Here is a 23912-nt window from a genome sequence, read left to right as displayed (position 1 = left end):
CACATATACTATATGAAATATAGTACCTATTACCTATACCTTTTACCTATTAGATTATATATTTCATATATATATATGAAATATATATATGAAATATATAATCTAATAGGTAAAAGGTATTTTCTATGTATTTTAATAAGACTTTATATTCCTGGCATTATGAAGATAACCATGTGTAATAGATATCACTTTCTCAATATGAATGTTACTTAATAGAAGACTTAAATTTGAATATTTAGTTCTTGCTGTAGTATAATTTTGTGGACATGTTTCTCACAATTACTCAGAATTTGGTCATTGTAATTAATTAACAGCAGGAATAATATAGCAGTGTAGAAGGAAACTGTTGATTTGGGTATTAAGCAGAATTAGGAAAGGTTCCAAAGAATGGTTATAAATAGTGTAAAGACTCCCTCAAAATAAATTTCTTATGTGCTCACTAATTTAAGAAATGGCAGCAACTTTCATGTTTTCAGAAGCTGGTCTAGAACTGCTCGGGGTTTTTGCAAGGAAATTAGAAGATTCTCCAGGTTGCAGTGATTAATAAACTCTATTAATTTTTCCCTAAGGATCACCATGGTAAAACAGGAAACTGAGTTTGTAAGAAATGGTGTATTCATTTCTACATCCTTAACTATTCTTTTTCAACTAAAGCTGCCAGATGAATTGGCAGCTCCAGTAGAAGTCAATAGTTTCAAGTAAAATTATATACCATTAACTGATGAAAAGGTCCTGCCTTTCAGGTAATTTTTAGACACTTACAGAGATTTCGGAATTATTTTAAATATTATTTATGCATACCTGAAGCAGTAGTTGTGGGCTGACTTGTGGAAAATGTAAATGGGGTTGTTGTAAAAATGCCACATTTAAAGATGTTTCTGCTTATTGTTCCATTGACATCGCATGTTGCACTGAAACACCATCCAGTTCCATCTGTGGTGTTGTAGATGAGTTCACCGTATTTATAGCTATTCCCTTCATAAATGCAGTTGCAGGCTGTAATTCAGAAGTTTATTGTCAGTTCAGACATCTATGAAAAGACAGCATCCAATACTTCTTTTTCTAAATAATTTTTCTTAGCTGTCTTACCTTTATCATCGAACTTGCACTGTAAACCTTCTGATGTGCACTCACTGAAACAGAAAGCATAAAAACCAATATATTTTGTGATTGTGATGTAATTTTATTAGTCATCTTTCTGACAGATACTGGCATCAAAAGGCAAGGCACTTGGTGTTTATTCCTAGAGATTTCTGTTCATTTTGGCTCCTTTTTGGCCATTATTTTCCAAAATCTTCCTTTATATTAAACCCAAACATATAAACAGAAGTGAATTTAAATATTATGCAAAATTATGGGTAGAAGTCTTAAGGCAGACTTTCCTTTTTTCCTTAGTATCACTTTCCTTGCATTTGCAGTATTTTTGTACTAAAATAGAAGGCTAAAAGGGTGAGTCTATATGCTCAAATAATGCAAGTATGTTACAAAATCCTTGGAAGCAGGCCACTAATAAATATCTTTACTCATGGCACAACAATTTTCCTGCCACAGGAATGTGAAATAAAGATAGCCTAGTCATAAAGGACTTCTTGTTCTTGATGCATCTTAACGCTGAGGATTTACAATATAATCAAAAATAAATTCATAAAAACATAAAATCATGTAAAACCTTCTTATTAATGTACTAGGAAAACTGGCATTAGATCGTAAGGCATTATTTCATCACAGGCAGCATGAACTGATCTTGCACGTAACAGGAACATACAACTTCTCCCTTGAGTTTTGATCATTTTTCCTTGTATAAGATGAGGTTGGTATGTTAAGTCTTACCATATACTACATTCATCTCGCTGATATATCTTTCCATTTTCATCATCATAACAGTCACAGAGACTAACACACTTCATCTGATCCTCATGAAAATATGGCTTGTCTGGTGGGCAGTTAGGGTAGCAGCCTGAAGGTGGAAAAGGTAAGAATGAGATGCAGTCAGCAAAGGTTTTATTTGCACCAAATGCATTTGCAGGTCTTGTTTTTAATTGTCATCATGTTTCTACTTTATGTTTTGGAATAGCTCTAGGAAGAAATGCAGTTACTAGCATCAGCAGAACCCATCCATAAGAACTTAGTCCTAGAGATCTTATTCCAGTTTCCATAATCTGCTTCCATTCATGTGGATGTAATGATACTAGAGAAAATTCAATTGTGCAAATGCAGTTGATGGAGGAAATATACTTCTTCACAGACAATTTAAAATATAGCAATATGTACCCACTAGGAGGTACTTGCAGCTATATTTACCTTCTAAACCTGGCAGGTCATTGAGACATTTTCCACTTGGGTTCTTACAGGTCTTCATACAGGAAGCACCACAAGGCTTATAGTGCCATTCACATTCTCCTTGCTGATTGTAGTAATCACAGAACAGTGCTGAGGAGAAACAGAAAGTTTAACATATTCAGGGAAAGAAAAAAAAAAAGATCAAAGAGCTTAAGCATGAAAAATTGACACAGTGAGATAGATATTAATGCACATATGTAAGATACTGTACACTTAGCTGCACTTTGAGAAAGGTTTATGACATAAAACTTACGACAAATTGTTGGGCTTCTCCAGGCTACGCATACACCAACTTCACTGCATGCTTGAGCATAGGCAGCTACTGCTGTACAAAAGCAATCACAGTCTCCTCCAGTGTCACAGGCACAAGCATCTGTCACACATGCTTGGTAATATTTTGCTGGTTCAACCTGTTATTACAGGAAATATAATATTATGCATCCTGACTTCTAAGTGATTTCTTACCTTTGCTACAGTAGTTTTCTTACAATTGTAGTATCCCAGAGGAAAGGGCTACATTGGTCATTTCTTTTTCTTTTGTTAAACACTGTAAGACACCTGAGGTGATGCCAAATGATACATCCAAATCATGTATTGCCAGATTTTTAGAAACCTAGACTTGTATCCTGGAGTAAGATTAGATTAATTTTCAAAAAAAAATATTAGGCAACTGCACAGTTACCTGACAACATTTGTTATGTACTTAGTGTCAGGTAAAGGTTATGCTGATATTTCATTCCTGTGTTATTATTTCATTGAGCTTGCCTTTTCTACCTGGTATATGAGAATTTTTATTCAAGTCAGGCTGCAAGGAAATTCACAGTAATTATGAAATTATTATTTTGTTGTTATTTTTCTTTTTTAAATGCCTTTTTATTTCTTACCAGTAGGAACTATAAATCTGTCCCATTGAGGGCGATTCAGACTGGAGTTTTCCTGGCACAATTTGAAGCGAAACATATTGATAAACAAGGCATGCATGTTAAAACCTATGAGAATAGCACCTTCATCAACCCACAGGCTTAGTTTTCCCACAGTAAACGTCTGCCCTGGTAATACCTGAGAGTGACAGGCAGCAAAGACGTTGCTGTTGATGATGCTACACTGCTTCTCTGACCAGGACTTCCGATAAGGGTTGGTAGAACATGGGTCCTTGACACTGGCAGCATCAGGGCACGTAGAGGATACTTTCCAGCTGTTTCCAAACTCTAGGACATTCTCTACTACAGACTGACTTCTTGTAGTAAAGTCATTGACGCTGTTGCCATCATAATTTCCACAGAGACCACAGACCTGGCCCTGCAAAAGACATAAATAAAAGAATAATGGATGTGAGAAAACTTGAAACAAAATCTGAGACTGAAAGAATACTTGAAATCCATCTCTTAGAATAGTGGCATTCCATTCTATCAGTCCTAAACATCTTCATACTCTGGAATAGAGGAAGAGAATATGACCACTAGAGCTAGAAGGATACTGTTGTTAACTTTTTTTTTTTAATAAAACCATCTTTGTAGTCATAACCTTCTGTCTTTGAGGTGTATTTTTAACAAGGAAGTGAGGACTTGCAGCTGATTAAGCTTTTCACTTAAGCCTTGTTTTGTACAATAGCTATGCATATAAAAACAACCTTCTAACTATTAAGTACTAACAGTTCAGCCACCTAATCTATTAATTGAGTCTTTACCATTAAGTCTGCTCACTGGTATATAAAGAAATTACATTTTCCTTGTGCATCCAGAAATACCACTCATTCTGAATGTATGGATCTGTACAACTGTGAGAGGCTACAATACATGCTTTTTCTATGAAACTAAGGTGCATATTTTCCATATTACTACTATTTTTTAAAAGTGCTGGTGAGGGAAAGAACCTATGGTACTGAAAGAAGTTAGTTCTAAATTATACATCATTTAAATACCTAATTTAAATGGCATTGTGGTATGCAGTAAGATAGAAAATTCTGTATTTACTACAGTTTTTAGTGCTTATATATCATAAGCTAAGAGGAGTATGAAAATTGGAATTCATTTTCCTTATCATCTGTGTAGTTAAATGCTTGACAAATACTTGGTGGCATAAAAGAGGCTTTCACTCATTATACACTTCCTTGTTCTTGAAGTGTGATAATTTGTGTGTCAATGAGAACTGGAAACAAGGGATTATTTTCAAGATCAAGCCTATTCAGTTGATTTATACACAGGTAGTTATGTAATTTTAATAAGTCTGATAACCTGTAAAAATGTTCAGTTTGTAATTTCAACAAAGTCAAGTCCAAAATAGTGTTTTGCCAACTCAAGTTCTATCAGGCCAAATAGGCACTGGAAGCTACCTTCCAAGCTCAGAATGGCAGCAGGATGATGATATGGCATCCTGAGGTACCAGAGGAATGGAAATCAATGTGGGATGGACAGCAGGAATGCTAGAGACCATCACTATTTGGGATCTTGGCAGGGTCTCAACAAGATTCACACCCAGTCAAAGCTGGACAGTAAATTGCCATCGAGCTGCTAGTTCCGCACCTTGAAACGAGGGCTGAGCTTGATGAAGATGCTGGTTTTCTTGTCCCACATGAGGATCAGCCCACTTTTGGTCTCAATTACCAGGTACATCCCCATATAGCGGACTGTGTATGGCACCTCGTCATTCTGCCCTCTCTTTACGACACTGACACGCTCTTCGCCAAGGATCAGCTCATAGCTCTGAAACAGGAGGAAGAGGTAAGGAGAAATGAGCTCAGTAGCTGCAGCTGTGCTCTCAAACATGTTTTTTCTGCTTTTAAGAGTACTATGAATAAATAGCTTATATCATGAAAACAAATAATCAAAATGCAATGAATCAAAGCAATCTAATTCAAATCTCAGGTTCCTCGAAGTGTGGTAACAGATATTTAAATGGTGTAGGTTAAAAAAGTGTCTTTTGACTGTCATGGAGAAACTACATTGCATACAATAAAAGAATCTTCTGACACAATAGGCTAAATTTCTGCCTTTAGGCCTTTACTTTTCCCAAGGATGATGTAAAATAGTGTGGGAAGTCAAATACATAGAAAGGTAGGAAGATCTACCAAATATTTCACTTGAATCTGATGTAAACCTAATTTAATAGTTGAATTGCTTTTTAAATATTTTCCAAATTCTTTGAAGCAATAGAAATATAGGCTTCTCCTAAGCCTTAGCAGGTACAAAGGAAAACTGCTCTATGTGCAAAACCTTCTTACCTCTAAGAAAACTTTGATAGACTTTGAGCAAGTTGTCCCAGTGTTGCCACAGGGAACATTTTCAGTGGCAACCCTGAAGGTCCCGTTGACTGTGCCACTTTTTCCGCAATGGTCCTGGGTAGAGAATAACATTTAAAAATATATTATTTTTACAGGATAGGATCAAGATTACCCCTCATTTGCTACTGCTAGCTATCAGTACCTGGACTAGTGTGTATTCACAGTTTCCATTGAAGCTGAACCTTTTGTCATCAAAGGTGTTATAATGACCGTCTCCATAAACAGCACAAGTGCCCAGACATTGATCTTTGGTACATTCCCACTTCCTATTCTTGCATACACTAGGAAAAAAAAGAATTAAATATTTTAATAATAAAACAACTTACTCTTTTGTGTAGACATATCTGAACAATCAATATTTGTTTGGCAATCCATCCCAAATGCTATTTTTTTTTTCTGGAAATAAAACACTCTTTTACATTTTTCATTCAAAGAATTAAAGAAAAATCTGTTCTGCTACCTGAATACCTTAACTGCAAAACTAGATACTTAATGAAGCCTGTAGTCCTAATGGTTTCCTCGCATTCTGTGCTTTGGCCATCTGTCAGATATTAGAAGGCAACCTTCTCATACTGCGTAACCCAAAACTAAAAGATCTAAAATCCATCAACTGATTAGATTTGGAATCCAAATCTTTCCCTGTTCTTTTACTATAAAAGGTCTTTAGAAAAGCAAATGATGGAATCAGGAATGCTGCTTCTGCAGATATTCTTACCAGGTGTTACAGTCGAAGTCGATCTTTTCTCCAGGCTGATACGTGGCTTCATTGTGAATACATGGACATTCCTCTTCAGGAATACAACCACCATTCCCATCTAACACAAGCCCATCTGGGCATATGCAGCCAGATGTACATTGTGAGCTATACTGGAAAAGATAAAAGAAAAACATAATTTTAGAGTGAAATGATCACATTAGAAAAAGGAAGATTAAGTTCTCATTAAAGGTGCCTTATATGGTCTTATTGCTGCCCAACTTAAATAGGAGAGGATTATAAAGTAATTAAAGGGTAATGGAACAAAAAGGTTATTAGCCATAGATTTAATAAAATATAAATCTGTCAAAGAAAAATTTTTTATGTATAGCAATCCTGATTGTTCTGCTGGAACCTGTGAAATTTAAAACACATTGGCTCTTCCACTTTGTAATGGATGATTTGTGACTGAATGGAACTTTAAAAGAATGACAAGTAATATTTTTTTCAGTTTGGCTGAGTTATGTTGAAATTTATTTATCTCATATGGTACTTACTATGAAATGGCATGTGGCTACCAAGAACTTAAGTGGAGTAACATGATTAGATGCAGCATGGTATGAGAAAGAATAATTTCTCTTAGCCCACTTTTAGCCTTTCCTTCAGAAGGCAAATAAGCAGTAGAGCTGTAGATTTTTCACTACTAGTTACTGTTACCTGCAGTAGCTGAAGAAAGGTAGACACTAATCTTAAGAATTAATTTGGATATTACTTATTATATTTTGATCCAAGGGTTCCATTGTTAATGCTTCATAACATCATTTTAGGGCTTCTGGTACAAGAAAAATGTATCTGTTGTAGGTTTGGAGTAGATCCAATAGATAATTACTTCAGCAGCAAGAGCATAGACAAATCTGGAAGCACCATTTCATTGGGCCATGACATACTTACACACTGCATATCCAGAGTCTGGCAACTTTTTTGACATTCTGCTCCAGTTGTTCCTGCGGTGCTGTTTTTACAGTCAAAGTAGACCATGGGAGATTCACAGACTAGAGGAAGGAAAGAAGTGGCACAGGGCTTATTTCACACTGTAGCCATTTAAACCATCTATAAGTTCTTTGGAAATTCCCTGTTTCAGTCAGCAGAGATTGTTGTCCCTATTCAACCTGCTGATAAGATTCACTACAGAGTACTGGACTCCCCCCCAAAAAAAACCCCACAAAATATATCAGAACAAAAAGTCTTTCTGTAAAAAGAGGTTTTATGAGTAATCTAGATCACTCCTGCCTTTTATGACAACTGTAGCACTATGACTAAGTGAGAAATGCTTCTATTAAAAATCCATTAAGAAGAATCAATTCTATGAACTATTCTGTGCAAGACCTCGTAAAGAGAAAAAAGTAAGTAGAAGATTATTTTTACCTGAAGTTGGATTTGGTGCTCCAATGCAATTCAGTCTCCCCTGAACACAAGTGCTGTGAGAGAAGGAAAAACAATCTATTTTATTATCTTCTCTCAAACCAAATATTGAGATTGAGAGCTACTTATCCCTTGCCAAGTTTCAGAACTTTCAAAGGAATTTTGAAAACCTGTTTTGCAGTCTTGGGAAAGAATTTCTCTCAATACCACTACACATGCTGCTTTCATATGATATCCATTGCTGCTTAGCAGGAAAATTCATAGGTTGTAACGCATATTTGTCATTGCTCGTTACTTACATTCTCATAAGATCTCCTCTTGTTGCTGTTGTTGTAATTTTATACTTGAAAGACTATGGAATTTAATAAAAAATGCACTGAAGTACAATTGCCCTATCAATCTAGAAATATTACAGAACCCTAGAAACCTTTAGGATGGAAAAGACCCTTGAGATCCTCAAGTCCAACCATTAACCCAGCACTGCCAAATCCACCACTAAACCATGTCCCTATGTGCCATATCTCCATGACTTTTAAATAATTGCAGGGATAGTGACTCAACCACTTCCCTGGGCAACGTGTTCCAGTGCTTGACAACCATTTCAGTACAAAATTTTTCTTAACATCCAATCAAAACAACCCCCGGTGCAACTTGAGGCCATTTCCTTCCATCCTGTCACTTGGTACCTGAGAGAAGAGCCTGACCCACACCTCACCACAACCTCCTTTTAGGCAGTTTTAGAGTGTGAGTGTCTTCGCTGAGCCTCATTTTCTCCAGGTTAAACAACCTCAGGTCCTTCAGCTGTTCTTCATAATACCTGTGCTCCAGACCTGCTCTGCTGTCCTTCTCTGAACATAGTCCAGCATCAAAACGCCTTTCTGATTGTGAGAGACTCAAAACTGAACACAGGATTTGAGGTACAGCTCACCAGGACCAAATACAGGGGGACAATCACTTCCCTAATGTCAAAAGCTTTACAAAAGTCCAGGCAGACAATATCCACAGCCTTTCCCTCATCCACTAAGAAGGTCACCTTGGCATATAAGAAGATCAGGTACGTTAAGTAGCAGCTGCCTTTCCCAAACCCATGCTGGCTGGGCCTGATCCCCTGTTTGCCCTGTATGTGCCACTCAAGACAATCTGCTCTGTGTCCTTCCCTGGCACCAAGGTCAGGCTGACAGGGCTGCAGTTCACCAGATCCTTCTTCTGGCCCGCCCTGTAAATGGGCATCACATTTGCTGACCTCCAGTCAACCAGGACCTCCAAGGTTAACCAGACTGCTGACAAATGATTGAAAGTGCCTCTGTGAACTTCCACCAGCTCCCTTGGGTGGACCCCATCTGGCCCCATAGAGTTGTGTGTATTTAAATGGTGTAACAGGTCATTAACCATATCACTTTTCATTGTAGTGGCTCCATTCTGCCCTCTGCCCTCATCCTGCAACTCAGGGGAATATATGTCATTTGTAAATTTGAAAATAAAGTCAAAAGAACTTGAAGAAATTGAAGAGAGAGCATTCTTTTGAAATTCAGGGTGAAACCATCTTACACATTCCAGACTTTAATGAGAAAATACAAGTTATTTGAATGTTTTAAAAAAGATTACTTACCATACACGCCCATTTTCATGGACCACTTCTCCAAATGGTATAGGAGATCCTTTGTAGTAGCAGGGGCACTCATTAGCAGGCACACATTTGCCACTCTCGTCCATGTAGGTTCCATTTACACAGGTGCAGCCATCAACTGGGACAAACTTAATATTGCATGTGACATCAGGCTCACTCAGAGAGCGGCAGGTGGGTTGGCAGGAAGAGATGGTATAGCTGTAACTCAGGGATTTGGGACATGAGGTGGTGTATTTTGCTTGAGAGAGGAAAATAAAATAGATTGTTAATTCCAGATGGTTAATTCTCTTGTGAAAAAATAAAAATCATAGGCAGTAGAAATAACATGTAAACAATACACCTCTGTTTATGTTGCATATTTCATGTAAATGTATTTCTGAATAATTTCAGAGTTTGATCTGAAAAGCTATTGTATGTGTGGAGTAAATAATGCATGCAAAGAAGAAAAGATTTTTTCAAATGGAAGTTCAGAAGGAAACCTCCATTTGCTGCTGCCATTCAATGCCAAGATGCCTAAACCTCTTGAGGAATGAGACAAGAACCCAGCATTCAGCTTCAAAGACATGCATCTGCAAGTGTTCTGGTCAGTATTACTAGTAATGTTATTCTAATACAGCAGATTATCTCTGCAACAACTTGTGATACTTGTAAAGCTGTAGTGAAACTCTAAGTTGCACAGAAACAGGTGGAGGCACTTCCATAAAAACAGTCCCTTTCATAATCAAACCACATCTCCTTTCTATTCCTATTCACTCTTGCCAGCAATGGATTGATTCTAAGCGGACAGCAGAGAACTACTTCCAGGAGTGCACTTGACAAAATCCTTTCCTCATCACTTAGTGATTTGTCTAGAAATGAGTAGAAAATAATCTCTGATCAGCAATTTTTATTGATGTGTGTTCTTAGGAAATGAGGAGAGTACTTACTGCAGACATCAGCCCTCCATCCCTGCAGCTGGATTCCTTTTGCAGCACAAGCTCTCACATAGGCAGACAGAGCTGCACACAGACAGTCCTCGCTATTTTCACAGTTACATGTGTCAAACATGCAGTTCTAAGAATGGAGAGAAAAATAAGGTCTCAGCACTGGTAATATTGTCAGTCTTTAAAAAAAAGTGAACTTTATCTTTCAAGTCTTATTCCTTAATCTTTCTTCAGATATGCTCACTCAGAGATAACAGTAACACAGCTTTATCACTTTCTAGTCCTTGTCTAAGGTTCCTGGCAGGGGAAATAGTGGTTTTAAATTCTGTTATACATTTTGCAGCTTCTTGGTCCTCTGAACCTTTTTGGTGGATATGCTGCACAATAGCACCCAAAGCTCTATTCACAACGTGCAGTCCAGACATCCCATTTCACCGGTGTCAGCACCTGGGTGACTCCTAGTGAGAAGAGTGGTTTGCAACACGTTGTTAGCAGAGTGATGGTAATTAGGTAATGGGCTGTCTGTTCCAAGCAGTCATTAATGAGATGCCAGGCTGATAAGGTAACAATTGACTGATATTCAAACAAGCATTTGACATGCCTTTAAATACACTATCTGGCTTATGTGTAAAACCACTGGGAGTAAATAGCTGCCTTTTCATCAGCAAACAAGTCAGGATCTTGAAGCCAAGACTGACAACCGAAATAAAGTAGTGTTACAACACAAAGAGAAACACATGTTGAAAGAAGGAAGGTCTGTAGCACAGCAATGGGGATACAGGCATTGCCTCAGACATGTCTGGAACAGCCCCTATTTCTGTTGTTTCCGAAGGGAAAAGCAGTCAGGCAAAGTACCGTGTGGTAAACAGTGGGATTCACTGCATAGTGACAAGCAGCAAAAGGTCCTGTGCTGTCAGTGAGCAGTCCACACCAATGCTGAGCGTATTTTTCTGTGAAATGAAGAAACAATAAAAATGCACATTACTCTTTGTACTTCATTAGTCATAAACCCATGCTTGCCCTGGCCTGTGCAGACAGTTCTGACATTCCATTAAATCTCTTCTTCTCCTATCTTTATTTTTTCTCTTTTCACTCAGCTTGTGGGTCACGGTTCCTAAAACCAAAGAAGAGGACTTGCTGAAGGAGATGAATTAAAGGTTTCCAAAGATGCTTCAGTAATCCACTTCTCTGACACCAAGCTGTCAGCTTGGACATCTACTCTATTTTCAGTGTCCTTGCAGTTTGCTTCACTTATGCTTCTGTCACTCTTTTTTTACATCCTTACTTATCTTCAGTGCATTCATTTTGAATATTTGTTTCTGATTTCAGATGTAGGTTTTTATAAAATATTTAAGTCTTTATTTTTTAATCTTTGTTTTCCAACAGATGTATTTGCCTTAGAGATGAGCAAAAAGAAAAAAACAAACCAGAAGTTTTAAGAAGCACTCACCATTATCAATGCTGAGTGCACAAGGATTCTCAAAACTCTGCTGGATATTAGGGCATGAGGCCTGAGTTTTCCATGTATTAGCAAATGCTGATGCTGTTCCTTCAATTATTCCACTTATGACCTTGAAGTCGTCACTTTGGATGTTATTGAAATTTCCACAGAGACCTGTTGAAAAGCAGTGAAAAGTTTATACTGCTCTGACTACGAAAAAAGACATTGATCAAGGAGTCCTTTACTTCATTCACTCACCACAAGTCTGGTTTTTGAAAGAAGCATCCAGACGTACAAACACTTGCATCATGGGTGTGAACTGCACTTCAACCTGGACGCCAAAGCTTGTGTCCATGATCATGAAGAATGAGGAAGGTCTGAACATGGTGACATTAGCTACACATGAGAAACAAAACAGTCACTTTCTGAACAAGGCCAAATGCTGAAAACACAATGCTGCTCTTTTTAAATTTCTATTGCATTTTTTGCAAATTCAGAAGTGAAATAAAGATCTGGAGGTCAGAGATATCACATGGAATCCTTAGCTATTGAAACAAAAATAAAATTTCTTTCTAAGCAAGTGTGAGCAGAGGGGTAGGAAAAAAAAGAGGTAAAATAGGTAAAGAGATGTCTTCTGCCTTCACTTTGGTGCAGTGAGAAGGAAGTAAATCTGAGAGTAATCAAATCAGAAGACTAAATTCTGTTTGCTACAGTTTGAACATTTGCCTGTGCTTGTCCAGCATGACACCAAACATCCCACTTTACTTCAAAAGCACTTGTGTAATTTACTGTTAGAGGAAAAAACTACCTGCTGAAATGGGCAGCTGGGTGTAGATGGAGTTCACAAACACACCGCCATCAGGTTTGACCTCCACAATCTGATAAGGAAGAAGAACAAAAGGCAACTCTGTGAATTATAGAATGGTTTGGCTTGGGAGGGACTATTAAAGGTCATCCAGCTCCAACCCCCCTGCTATGGGACACCTTCCACTAGGCCAGGTTGCTCAAAGCCCCATCCAACCTGGTCTGGACACTTACAGGGATGGCACATCCACAGATTCTCTCAGCAACCAGTCCCAGTGTTTCACCACCCCCATGGTAAAGAATTTCTTCCCAATATCTAATCTAAACCTGCTCTCTTTCAGTCTGAAGCCATTCCTCCTGGTCATAGGACCTTGTGCCTTAGTAAAAGTCCCGCTCCAGCTTTCTTGTAGGCCCATTTTAGGGACTGAAAAGCTCTCATTTTAGGGACTAAAAGTCTCTCCAGAGCTTTCCCTTCTGCAGGCTGAACAACCCCAACTCTCTCAAATCTTTCCTGATAGGAAAGGTGCTCCTATGTGTTCATCTGTGGCCACCTCTGGACCTGTTCCCACAGGTCCATGTTCTTCTAACACTCAGGAGCCCAGAGCTGGATGCAGCACTCCAGGGGAGTCTTGCCAGAGCAAGGTAGAGGGAAAGAATCCCCTTTCCCACCCTGCTGGCCACACTGCTTTGGACATAGCCCAGGCTGGCCTTCTAGCATGCCAACAATGTGTGAAAAATAACTATAGTCCAAAGAGAAATAATGAGGAGAACCCCAGTGATATTAATTAAACCAGTATTCAATAAAAAGGTAGATCTTTGTGATTTCACCTACCCCTTATTTCTACTTTGTACACTGTACTAATTTTCCCTGCCAGAAAAGAATTACTTTTAAAGAGACTTTCTCGGCTTCTTGAGGGATTACATCATGTTATTTTCTTTGAACACATCTTAGTGATTAATTACATCACTAACTTCGGTAATCACAATTACTAATCTTGAAGCTTATGGTCTTTTCCCATCTAATTGGCAGAGAAAATAGCTTTTTTCTGCTTTGTGGGTACAATATGTTTCTTAATGAAATTCCACAAAGCCAAATTTATGGCTGATCTGATTTTCATAACAAAATCCACTTTTTTTCACTTGATTAAAAATATCATCTACTCATCATACATATGCTGAAAATCTGACAAAGAAATGCAGCTGCCTGACTGATTAAGCCCTAGTTTCTTTTCTCCCCATATTTTTATTGTGCTTATTTTGCATTCTTACAGTTTGTCCTTTATTCATGTTGAGGGTCACTGACTTCAGGCAGGTCTCAGTGTCAGTCAGGCCACACTTGCGTAGTTCTGCCAGGATGGTAAATTTTTCATCTGTACAGTCCTGAAAAAAAAAAGTCAAGTTATTTCACTGAAGAATAATTACAGGAAGTTTTCCCTATAAAATTTGCAAAAAAGCTTTCCCTATAAAATTTTCTCTCAATTCTGAAAAAGTATTTCTTTTTCTGGACAAGATATAGACTGTAACAAATCCCAGAGCTGCTTTGGCTGAAGATTCAATTTTTCCCTGTTTGAATTATTAGGAACAAGAAATGTAGAATCTGGATTTAATTGATTGTATCCATACAGATGTCAAGATGGAGATCCATATTCATATTTGGTAGTTTTATTCATGACAATTTCTTATGTTTTATTAAATTCTATTGTAACTCTCATTTTTCTGTAGCTGGTATCAATCCTAGACAAAAATTTCTGATAAAATATGTTTTAGGTGAACAGTAACATACAACATTTAATTTCCATTTTCTGAATAGTGCAGATGGGGAAAAAGGAGAGAAAACAACAAACAGAAAAAGCCCCTAAAACATCAAAACATTTCATCTACACATGTCTGTAATTAAATATTTTAATTATAATAATTTCCAAATTTTCCATTTCTTTTGAGTTATTTTTAAATGTTTAAAAACATTTAAAAGTGAAGTGAAATGCATCAATTAACTTGAAGTTTTTCTGTATTTAAACTCAATGAAAATGAATAAAAGGCTGTTTTATAGTCTTTATTTTTAAGAACAGTTACTGTAGTTTTTAGAGTTGTACCATTTGGCCAAATACCACATAATAGAGTAACATGGCAAAAATTATGCCACCCAATAAGAGAGCTGGATTAGTTGTACTGAAGGTTGCACACTAGGCAAATTCTTAAAAAGACAGTGCTCTTCAATTACTCTCACAGAACTGGAAATTTTCCAGTGAGCGCCACACACTGTTGCATGACATCCTAATAATTATCTAACTATTATCAATGAAATGGCATCATAGCAAACATCTGGCTAAGTGGCAGGGAATTTAATGTCTGTGTGTCAGAGGTACTAAGTTTCTTAAGTGTTGATAGAGACCATGTTCTCTTCCTATAAATCTCTGAGGCTTTATGACCTGGAAGCATCCTCTGAGTCCCACCTTAGAGAGGACATAGGTGCAGTCTCCGTGGTGATCATAGTGCTTCGTATCATAGGTGGAAATGTGGGAACCTCCCACTACAGAGCACGTTCCAGGGCAGGACTTGTCTTGGCAGCTCCACTGGCCCCCATTACAGGTACTGCGAGAATAAAGTGAAATCAGTAACAGTGGAATCCAGAACAAGAGGACATACAGTGCTGTTTGGTGCAGCTGCTTTGCTGTTGCTTTTCCCTTCAAGCTCTGGTTTGACACACAGGTTTAAGAGTTTCAAAAACTCTTGCACATTACAGTTCAAAAACACGGCGAACTTGTGATGCAACGTATTAAAATCAATTTCTCTGGTAACCATTCTCCTTGCTTATCTGATTGTTTTCTTCTTTAGATAGGTGGACTCTCCAAAACAGGTTTTGGATAAATAATTGTGTGGATTTTTCAGGTAACATAAAGCACAATGTCAAGTTAAAATATCTCCTTGGTGGTTTGGGGGTTTTTTTGTAATACAAATGTATTATAAACTAACAAATAAGAAAAGGTAACTCCACATCTGTTCCTGAAGCAGACTATGTCTATTTTCAAAGCTGATGTGGTAGAGCACAGGTACAGTATTAATAATTGAGACATTGAGCTTGTATTGTGTCATCCCTTGCTTTCTCCAGAGAAAATAAATATTTGCAAATGCATTAATGACTGCAGCTTCATTCCCCTGGAGAATTCCAAATGTTTGAACAAAATAAACAAAGGGGAAGCATTTTAATTGCCTGGTGAGAAATCTAAACATTGTAAATCCTTGCTTTGATCACCATGAGATAGAGTGCAAAACTAGTTGTGGCTGTTGCTAAATAAAACAAATAATGTTCTTTAGGGGCGCTTTGGAAATGTAGCAGTCAGTTAAATACACATATCAATTACCAATTATGCAATTGCATATAATAAACTATTAAACCCATTAAATATATGAGTGGAAGCAATGAGTTAGAAAAGAAACAAAGGTTACCAGGTCTGGCATGGTTCTGAAAAAGAAGCTCCTGTAGCATAGGTTTTGCCATTGTAAATACAGGAGCACTCCTGCTGGGGAATGCAGCCAGAATTGTTGATGTCATCAAATACAGTCCCTAGATTAAAAAAAAAAAGGAAAAAAAGACAAAACCTTGATCAATTAAAGAGGCATTTCCTACACACCATTTTATTTGTTACAAATCCTAAATATTTTCTTAGCAAGAGACCTGCAGTTGTGAGTGGACACACCAATGCTGAGGACAGCAGGACTGTCAGTTTGCTGAGGGAAGGATTCAGCCTTTGTATTCCTAAATTCCACTTGCTCTGAAAGAGGGACTTTCAACCAGCATAGGTGGCTGGTTGAAAGATTGGTCTTGATCTCTTTGCTGTTCTTTTATCCTGCTTTCTGCATATTGCACATGTATTGGCAATTAATTCAGACATCTTTTCTCAGCTGACACATGACAAATGCTTGTCACTGGCAGCTGTGAAAAATATAACTATATGAGGCTTAAATCCCATGCAACCTACAGGTAAGCTTTTTTTCTTTGAGATCAGAGATGTGAGTGCTTAAGGACTTACCTGGGGGGCAGAAACAGCCATCGATACAGTGTTCTTCACAAAACAGAGATCGTTCAGGATTCGTGCATGTGTCAGTACAGGGGGAGTTGCACTCCTGGTACTGCATGTTGTAAGGACACGTCTTGGCTGAAATTTAAAGGAAGAGAGTATTATTTTTTTCAGTGAAAAGTATTTCTAATTCTTTATACATTTATATCCATTTAAGTTTTAAAACTAGATTAAAAAAAAAAAAAAAAAAAAAAAAAAAAAAAAAAAACCAAAACACACCAAACTGCAATTGACTACAGCTCTCAAAATTTGCAAGTTTAACCACCTAAATCCCTATTTTACAGTTGAGATGTTGAGATGTGCATTCCATGACTCCGGTGCTGAACTGGCTCAATGACTGGATTTCTGTGGACAGCAAGGTAATAACCTCAGAAAGCCAGCAAGGTCTGTTTTTACTGAAGGCTCCCTTCCCTGTGAACACCTGTACTGCTAGTGAAATGCAAGACCTAAATTCCTAAAGCTTTAGTATATTTGCATTTTGAGATACCATCAGGAGGACAAATAGCACCTCATGGACTTTAGTTTTGGAGCTGGTGACAGTATCAATAGCTACCCCATAATCAAGTATATGTTTAATCAATACAAATTCATCACTATCAAGCAAGAGGAGATAAATAGGTGATTAGTCAGACATTCACCTGTGAAGATCCAATCAGTTAACTGAGAACAACGAATGCAAGAGCCATCATTAGGAAAAGAATCAGGAATATAAGCAAGCAAGTATGTATGCCTCATTCTTCTTTCTTGTTTCTCCCTTATTTGCTTCCTTCACTGCACCGGTTCATTTAATTACACTTTGACTCTCATTAGAGTATCCATGTTAGTGTTTTGCTAGTATTTAATTCAGTTTGCATTAAAATCCTTAGCTCTTTGGCTGAAGTCTTCATGCTGGAACTTATACATCAGAATTTTCTAAAGGATTCAATCTTGAACAGGCTTTAACTCCTCCTGCATCCTCAGCGGTATTAGAGAGCCTCTTGTTGGTGCGTTGCTGAGCATGAAGTAAGGCTGTCTCCAGTGATACTCACGGCACAGTTTTGAAGTTCTCCAGTCCAGGGGCTGCCCACCAGCATGAGCACACTGCCGGGAGTACTCGGCAATGGTGTCACAGATGCACGAGCTGTTTTTAGATTCTTCAGAGCTGCACAAGTCATCTTGGCAAGCCTTAATGTAGTCTTTAACATCAACTAGGTCATTACAGTCGGCAAATGCAGAGCTGGTCAATGTTTTCTCGCATATGTCATCCTTTGGAGGAAAAAATAGACAAGTCTCAGTAAATAGAAAGAAGTTGAGGGGGTGGTATTGTTATTTTTTGTAATTATTATGTAACATAGTCCTATAGCTATCTTTAAGTTGTTGTTGCCTGAGGACTTTTCCTATTGACCCATATAAAGTTGTAGAAGGGAACAGATAAATTTGAAAGAAAAATAAAAGGATAGTCAAAAGATCCTTACAAGATCATCAGAGCAGTTATATGTTGGGATAGAAGTGGCATCTTCACAGTGTTCTGTTGGCCCATCCATTTTCTGCAGATTCCCAAACTGCAAGGCTGTCATCTTAATATCTGTAGAAAAGAAGTTTAACAATGCAGATCAGAGGTTTTTGTTCAAAGTAACTGCCTGTTATATTTATTTTTTTTTCTCTCAAGGACTGGGGTCAAGGCTGACCAAGACAGTTAGGTCCCTTAAGCCTTTAAATGTGATCATCACCCCTTCCAAAGGAAGCACTACATCACTACCTCAATTTACTTTGTACAGCACCCTGGAAAAAGGAAACATTGGAAAACAATTATCAGCCTATTACATCTAGATGCACACTAAGGTTTTTCCCAGAAAAATAACAAACCCTTTTCAGATTATATTGAGCCTATTCAGGGCAGAGGAAAAAAAAGATCTAAATGGGAATTTGGACAATGGAGATTGTTGTAAGACAAGGTTTAAGAAAATGTTCAAGCTGGGAATAGTTAAAAAGATAAGATCTTACAAAGATTATGCAAATCAACAGGGAAATGTGGATATACTGATTGTGAGACAAAAATGAAACTAGAAATGTACTGTCTAGAAAATATAATTGCCTTTTGTTTTACTGAATATATTTCTATATTTAATTATCTTATAAGTGCAAATCTGCTCATTTTTATGGAGTTACCTGATTACTTTTACCGACATGGTTTACAACTGTGGCAAGCAAGAGATATGCAATCAGTTGTTAGCACCAGTACTGTATTTACACTCAGAGCATTAACTTACATAATCTGATCTCTCTACTACATATTTTTAAATAGAGGTTGAATCGTATCTTATGGGTAAACCATTTGACAGGATGGGAAAGAGGAATGCTGATGATGTCAGCTTGTTGGAGATCACATAAACCTTTTTTTTTTTTTTAATTTAAAACACTTACTGTTTGAAATGAACTCATTGTAGATGGGAAAGCCATTGAAGTCACCACAAAGTCCACAAGTCTGATTGGCATATTTCTCATTCAATTCCAGCTAAAACGATGAATAATAAGTTGATAGAAGTTAGTATAAATATTCTAAAGTATATTCAAACCCAGAGAAAACAGTTGTACATGCTGTCTCTTAGTATTTCTTGTCAGATCTGTGGAATTTTATTTAAAACATTTAAAACATGAAGGCTAGAATAAAGACTCAGATTTGATTGCAGAGTCCAAGCTATTGATACTATTGACACAGACTTCAAATTTCACTGTACTATCTACACTATTCTTAGCCACTTTCTATTGATTCTTCAGGAAGAAAAGCAAATCCACAGAAAAAAAATGAAGGCATAGGAGAGTGAAATTCAGCTAAAAATATATATCTTTGAAGGGGTAATTAGGCCCTATAATAATACCAATAGCTAATGATACAATGAAAGTGATTTTTTTTATCCTGTTTTAAGCAGATGCCTACCATCCGCTAGGTATAAATCCATGTAATTTTCCTTAGGGCTACCTGGATACAAGCCTATCTTTACTAAGAAAGAATTGCTCAACAGTGGGAGATAAGAAGGCAGTAGCAACCCCCAAAACAGGTAGAGCCAGGCCTAATCAAAGATTAGCTCTGTTCTCTGAAGGGGTAAACAGGTCCAGGAGCAGTTCTTACCAGAATGCTGTCCTTTTCATTCCACAATAACACAACACCGATTTTGCTGCCAACTTTCACATAAATGCTGCTCTTCTCTATCGTAATACCAGATTGACTATATGGCAGTTGAACTCTGGGAAAAGGCAGAAAGAATGCTAGTTAGCTTCTGATCCAAATGTTTGATAAGAAGGGAAAATCTTGTGGTATCTGCCATCTGTAGGAATTCTAAAATAGTGCATTTTTGAGAAAGAAAATCAATTACAAAATGAGATGGTCCAGCGTTATCAAATACGGATTTAAATTTGGATCCAGCTTCTCAGAACATTTCATCCAAATTTTAGTTTTGAGGCAATCCTCAAGGGAAGGATTTATTTTCCATGACAGGAATTAATAGCATTTTATTCATTATTTATTTTGGTAAAATTGTCAGATCTATTAAAGAACACAATTTCCCCCCCCCCACTCCAGGCACACCAAAGTACTTGGCAAGACTGGGGGAAAAAAAGCCTGTGGCTACCTAAGAAGTGTTGCGAGTGAATTTACCTGTTGCCATCGACCATGACAGCATCTTTTGTTAGCTCGGCAACGACACCTTCGAGTTTCATGGTGATGCGGTTGATTGTCGGAGTGTTTGCCACCACTTCACGCCTAATCTGGATGTTGAAATCCTCATAGGGAGCGTTGCAGTGGGAGGCAAAAACGTAATTACAGAGCCCGGGGAAGGTGAATATGTCCCCGTCGAAGGTCTTGAAGTGGAAGTTGCCCCACGTGCTGCACACACGGCCATTGTGAGCAGGATTAGCAGCTGTGAATTAAGACTGGCTGTTAAAAATTACTTAAAATCCCCAGCCTCCACATGGGGAAATCAATTTGTCCAAAGCTTCATTTTCTCACGGAATGTTTTTTGCCTGCCTAGCTCCATTTGTTGTTTTCTATCTAACCACTATAGAGCTGTGTATTTATTCATCATTCATATCTATTACTCATATACCCTACAAATGGTTACAGTTATGCTCAGCTAGAGCTTAATTAGTCACCTTCACTTCAGCTAAGAAAACAGTTTATTTCTAATCACCATTTCTCCTCTGAATTACCCATGGTTTCCTTTATCAGTGCCTTTCCCCATTTATATCAAAGTCTTCTGTCTATACCCTCTAAAACTGAACACACTTAGTTTCCTTTACTTACGTGTTATTGCTACATTTGTCAGCAGTGATGGGAAGATGTTGAAGCTAGCTGAAATTCCGAAAGAAGCTAGAAAAGAAATAAGAAAGAAATCAAAAACTAGCATAACAATACCTAAATTTGCATGTAGCATAGACCTAGGAAGGACTAGAGAGTTAATATGCCAGACCCAAGGAAACAATGCTAAGCCTGTTTTATTTTACACAGGTTAAAAGTAGATAGTAAAATTTGAGCTCAGGATACTTAAGTCATAAGAAATTGCCTTCAGCTGTGATGATCTGCATTTTTTACTTGGTAACTTTGACCCTTTTATGAAACTATGCTTCATTAAAATATTGGAATTCTTCATAGACATGGAACAATACAAAAGGCTAAGCTGTACTAAATTAGCTTCTTACTGCTACAAAAGCATTGTTTCCTTCTCATTATACCTCCTCTTTCTAAGGAGGGAAGAAAAACTTTGATTATCACCTTTTCTCTGTATTATATTTTTCTGTTAAGGCACTGAAAACTCTTCAAAATGACCACACATTGGTTGTACAGGACAGACACAAATCATTACATGGTAAAAGTCAGGGAGGATGGGTTGCCCTCTTGGTTACCCAACATTGGCCACTGATTTCACAGCAGGCCAAAGTGGTCTCACTTCCTTTTTTTAAAAGGAACCAAACATCACTTTGGTGTTATATGTACATGTTCATGCAGATATGCACACAGCCTCTGCAAACACATCTATTTTCTTAGTTAACTATGATTATACAAATATAACCATACTGTGTAATGTCTGTGTACTTAGTAACTGGTGTCTAGTAAATATATTGCTCTTCTTAGAGAGAGAGAGAGTTGTTAATACGCATTACTTTTCATCTGGAACCACTGGCAATATGCTAAGGAGGGTTTTTATTTAAAGCATTTTTATTATTCAGTATGGATGTAGCAAATAAATACAAATACAAATATACATACAAATATAAATACAAATATACAGCATAAATAAATGTACCATTCTGTTTCTGTAGAAGACCTCCAGAGAACTGACTTCCTATTTGGATTCCAATCTGACCGCCTGTGAAAAAAAATGTGAAAAGCATATTAAGAATAATATCCTGAACTTTTCAAGCAAAGCATTTATCTAGGATCAAAGGACCCAGATAAAACTCCATAAAACAAAGGGGAGAGTCTCCTTTATCTTATCAGAGAAAATGAAACAGGCTCCTCAAGAAAGCTAAAATGCAATTATAGAAAGAGACATTCTATTGCAAATACTCAAAGTTTCTAATCCAAATAACATATATATTTTTAATATGCTTTACAACATATTGTAATCCAAATAACATATATCTGCTTTCTGTGTTTCTCTCAAAATTCACTGCAAGAGATTCTAATGACAGGATAACACCCCTTATTTCACTGCTGCACTAGATCTCAGTAATATGTGAAACAATTCAGGAGGAATTCACAAAATGCAGGCAAATAATTTATTAAAATTATTGTGTAGAAGGTGGGTTATAAGAAAAGGCATGGAAGTGGTTAAAAGAATCAAGGGGCTTCAAGCTTCATCCAATAATGGCTGCAGATATTTATGACAGTTTCTCTAGTGTCTGAGCATAGGGCCTTTTTTCAGGGAGCAGATGGGAAGCCTCCATCAGGGACGTAGATTTGTTTTACAGCTGGGTTCAAGGAGGTACCTCTGAGGGACAGTGCAAGGGCCATAGCCTGAGCAGTAACCCAGCAGTAACCAGATGAACCAGGTTTCCTGTTCTACCCATCTACTCAAAGATTGTTCAAAATCACATCTTCTCTGCAGAAAACCTTAAGCATCATGCTATAAAGCTACTTGACCAAGGATTCTTGCTTCAACACCTGAAGCAAAGACTTTCAAGAGACGACAAGTATTCTTTGGAATGCTTTGATTCCTAGAAAAAGACTGACCCTGCCCTCCTGGTTTGACGTTCTAAGGTCTTGGATTTTATAAGTAAATATACCAGGCATTTCCTGTAAAAGTTGAAGGGCTACAACTTTATTTTGTGAAGGACTGAATGCAGTCAGGATGTGATAACTGTGCTTGTAACAGATTGACTAATAGGTACCTTTAACCTGCCAAGTCTAAATCCTCACAGGATTTAAGTGATGAAATGACTAATATCTGAATCCTTACCTGGATTATGTGAATGAGCACTGTAGGTGTCTAGAGAATTTCTCAGTCAAACAGAATTGCCTGTGGACTTTACCCTAAGTTAGGCCCCCTTTTTCCTTATACAATAGGTGAGAAGAGTTCACAAAGAACCCCAAGAGATTACTGGCTTTGGAGCAGAGGGTTCTGGTCAACCCCACCACAGCTAGAAGTTGCTGTATTGTATGCAGTTTCTTTCAGCTTTAAGCTTTTAATTCTTTTCTCTTTTAACTTTGTGCTTGACTGCTACTGATGTGCAAAGAAGTAACGTGGGACAGAGTTTAAGCATTTTCCATTTCCTGCTCATTTTTGATTACCATAGATAATAAAATTAGGTAAATGTATTCACATAATTATAATTTATACTGGTTATATTAGATGAAAATATAATTGGTGAAAAAATTGATAAAGATCAGGTAAGAGAAATACCTCTTTAAGTCTACATAATAGACTGAAGTTTGCTTTCACATTACACATCCATAGGAATCTCAGCAGGCATAGAATCACAGAAGGTTTGTTTATTCTAGTGTGGGAACCTTCGTAACAGAGCAAAATAGATCTATATATGTATTTTGTTCTGTTAATTTTTCTCAAGGAAACAGCAGGAGCTTTTGTTTACTTAGCAAATACATCATTCCCAAGGAAATTCTACCTGCAGTGGTTTGTTTAGCAATTACAATTACACAATGCCACTTTGTTTACTGTTATAAAAATAAGTGTCTCTCGGTTGTAAGAAATTTACTATTTGATAATTAGGAAACTAACCTAATTATTAAGAATATTTGGATGCATCCTGCAAAGTCTATATCCAGCTGCTAATTATTGTTGTCACCAGTTTATAAAAGTTAATATT

At 37.3% G+C, this 23912-nt stretch overlaps 1 protein-coding gene across 1 annotated transcript in view; it reads right to left on the bottom strand.

The window, feature by feature from the left end:
- LOC131084369 (mucin-5AC-like) overlaps positions 1-22599 on the bottom strand; it is a 29085-nt gene extending 6486 nt beyond the window's left edge. The window contains exons 1-30 of the mRNA XM_058025779.1: positions 22575-22599; positions 21890-21952; positions 20890-20955; positions 20245-20506; positions 19720-19834; positions 19014-19104; positions 18065-18174; positions 17639-17855; positions 16563-16688; positions 15979-16096; positions 14985-15123; positions 13801-13911; positions 12536-12605; positions 11986-12123; positions 11737-11901; positions 11142-11236; positions 10290-10416; positions 9346-9601; positions 7740-7792; positions 7266-7366; positions 6336-6487; positions 5763-5901; positions 5561-5674; positions 4863-5042; positions 3400-3639; positions 2594-2750; positions 2302-2430; positions 1831-1957; positions 1090-1133; positions 802-996 (exon numbers count right to left, since the gene is read on the bottom strand). Coding sequence (XP_057881762.1) covers positions 802-996; positions 1090-1133; positions 1831-1957; positions 2302-2430; positions 2594-2750; positions 3400-3639; positions 4863-5042; positions 5561-5674; positions 5763-5901; positions 6336-6487; positions 7266-7366; positions 7740-7792; positions 9346-9601; positions 10290-10416; positions 11142-11236; positions 11737-11901; positions 11986-12123; positions 12536-12605; positions 13801-13911; positions 14985-15123; positions 15979-16096; positions 16563-16688; positions 17639-17855; positions 18065-18174; positions 19014-19104; positions 19720-19834; positions 20245-20506; positions 20890-20955; positions 21890-21952; positions 22575-22599 — 3925 coding nt within the window. The remainder of the gene's footprint in view (positions 1-801; positions 997-1089; positions 1134-1830; positions 1958-2301; positions 2431-2593; positions 2751-3399; positions 3640-4862; positions 5043-5560; positions 5675-5762; positions 5902-6335; positions 6488-7265; positions 7367-7739; positions 7793-9345; positions 9602-10289; positions 10417-11141; positions 11237-11736; positions 11902-11985; positions 12124-12535; positions 12606-13800; positions 13912-14984; positions 15124-15978; positions 16097-16562; positions 16689-17638; positions 17856-18064; positions 18175-19013; positions 19105-19719; positions 19835-20244; positions 20507-20889; positions 20956-21889; positions 21953-22574) is intronic.
- Between the last annotated feature and the right edge of the window lie 1313 nt (positions 22600-23912).

Source organism: Melospiza georgiana, chromosome 6 (genome assembly GCF_028018845.1).
Source record: "Melospiza georgiana isolate bMelGeo1 chromosome 6, bMelGeo1.pri, whole genome shotgun sequence".
Lineage (NCBI taxonomy): Eukaryota > Metazoa > Chordata > Aves > Passeriformes > Passerellidae > Melospiza > Melospiza georgiana.
This window is presented reverse-complemented; position numbering and strand designations above follow the sequence as displayed.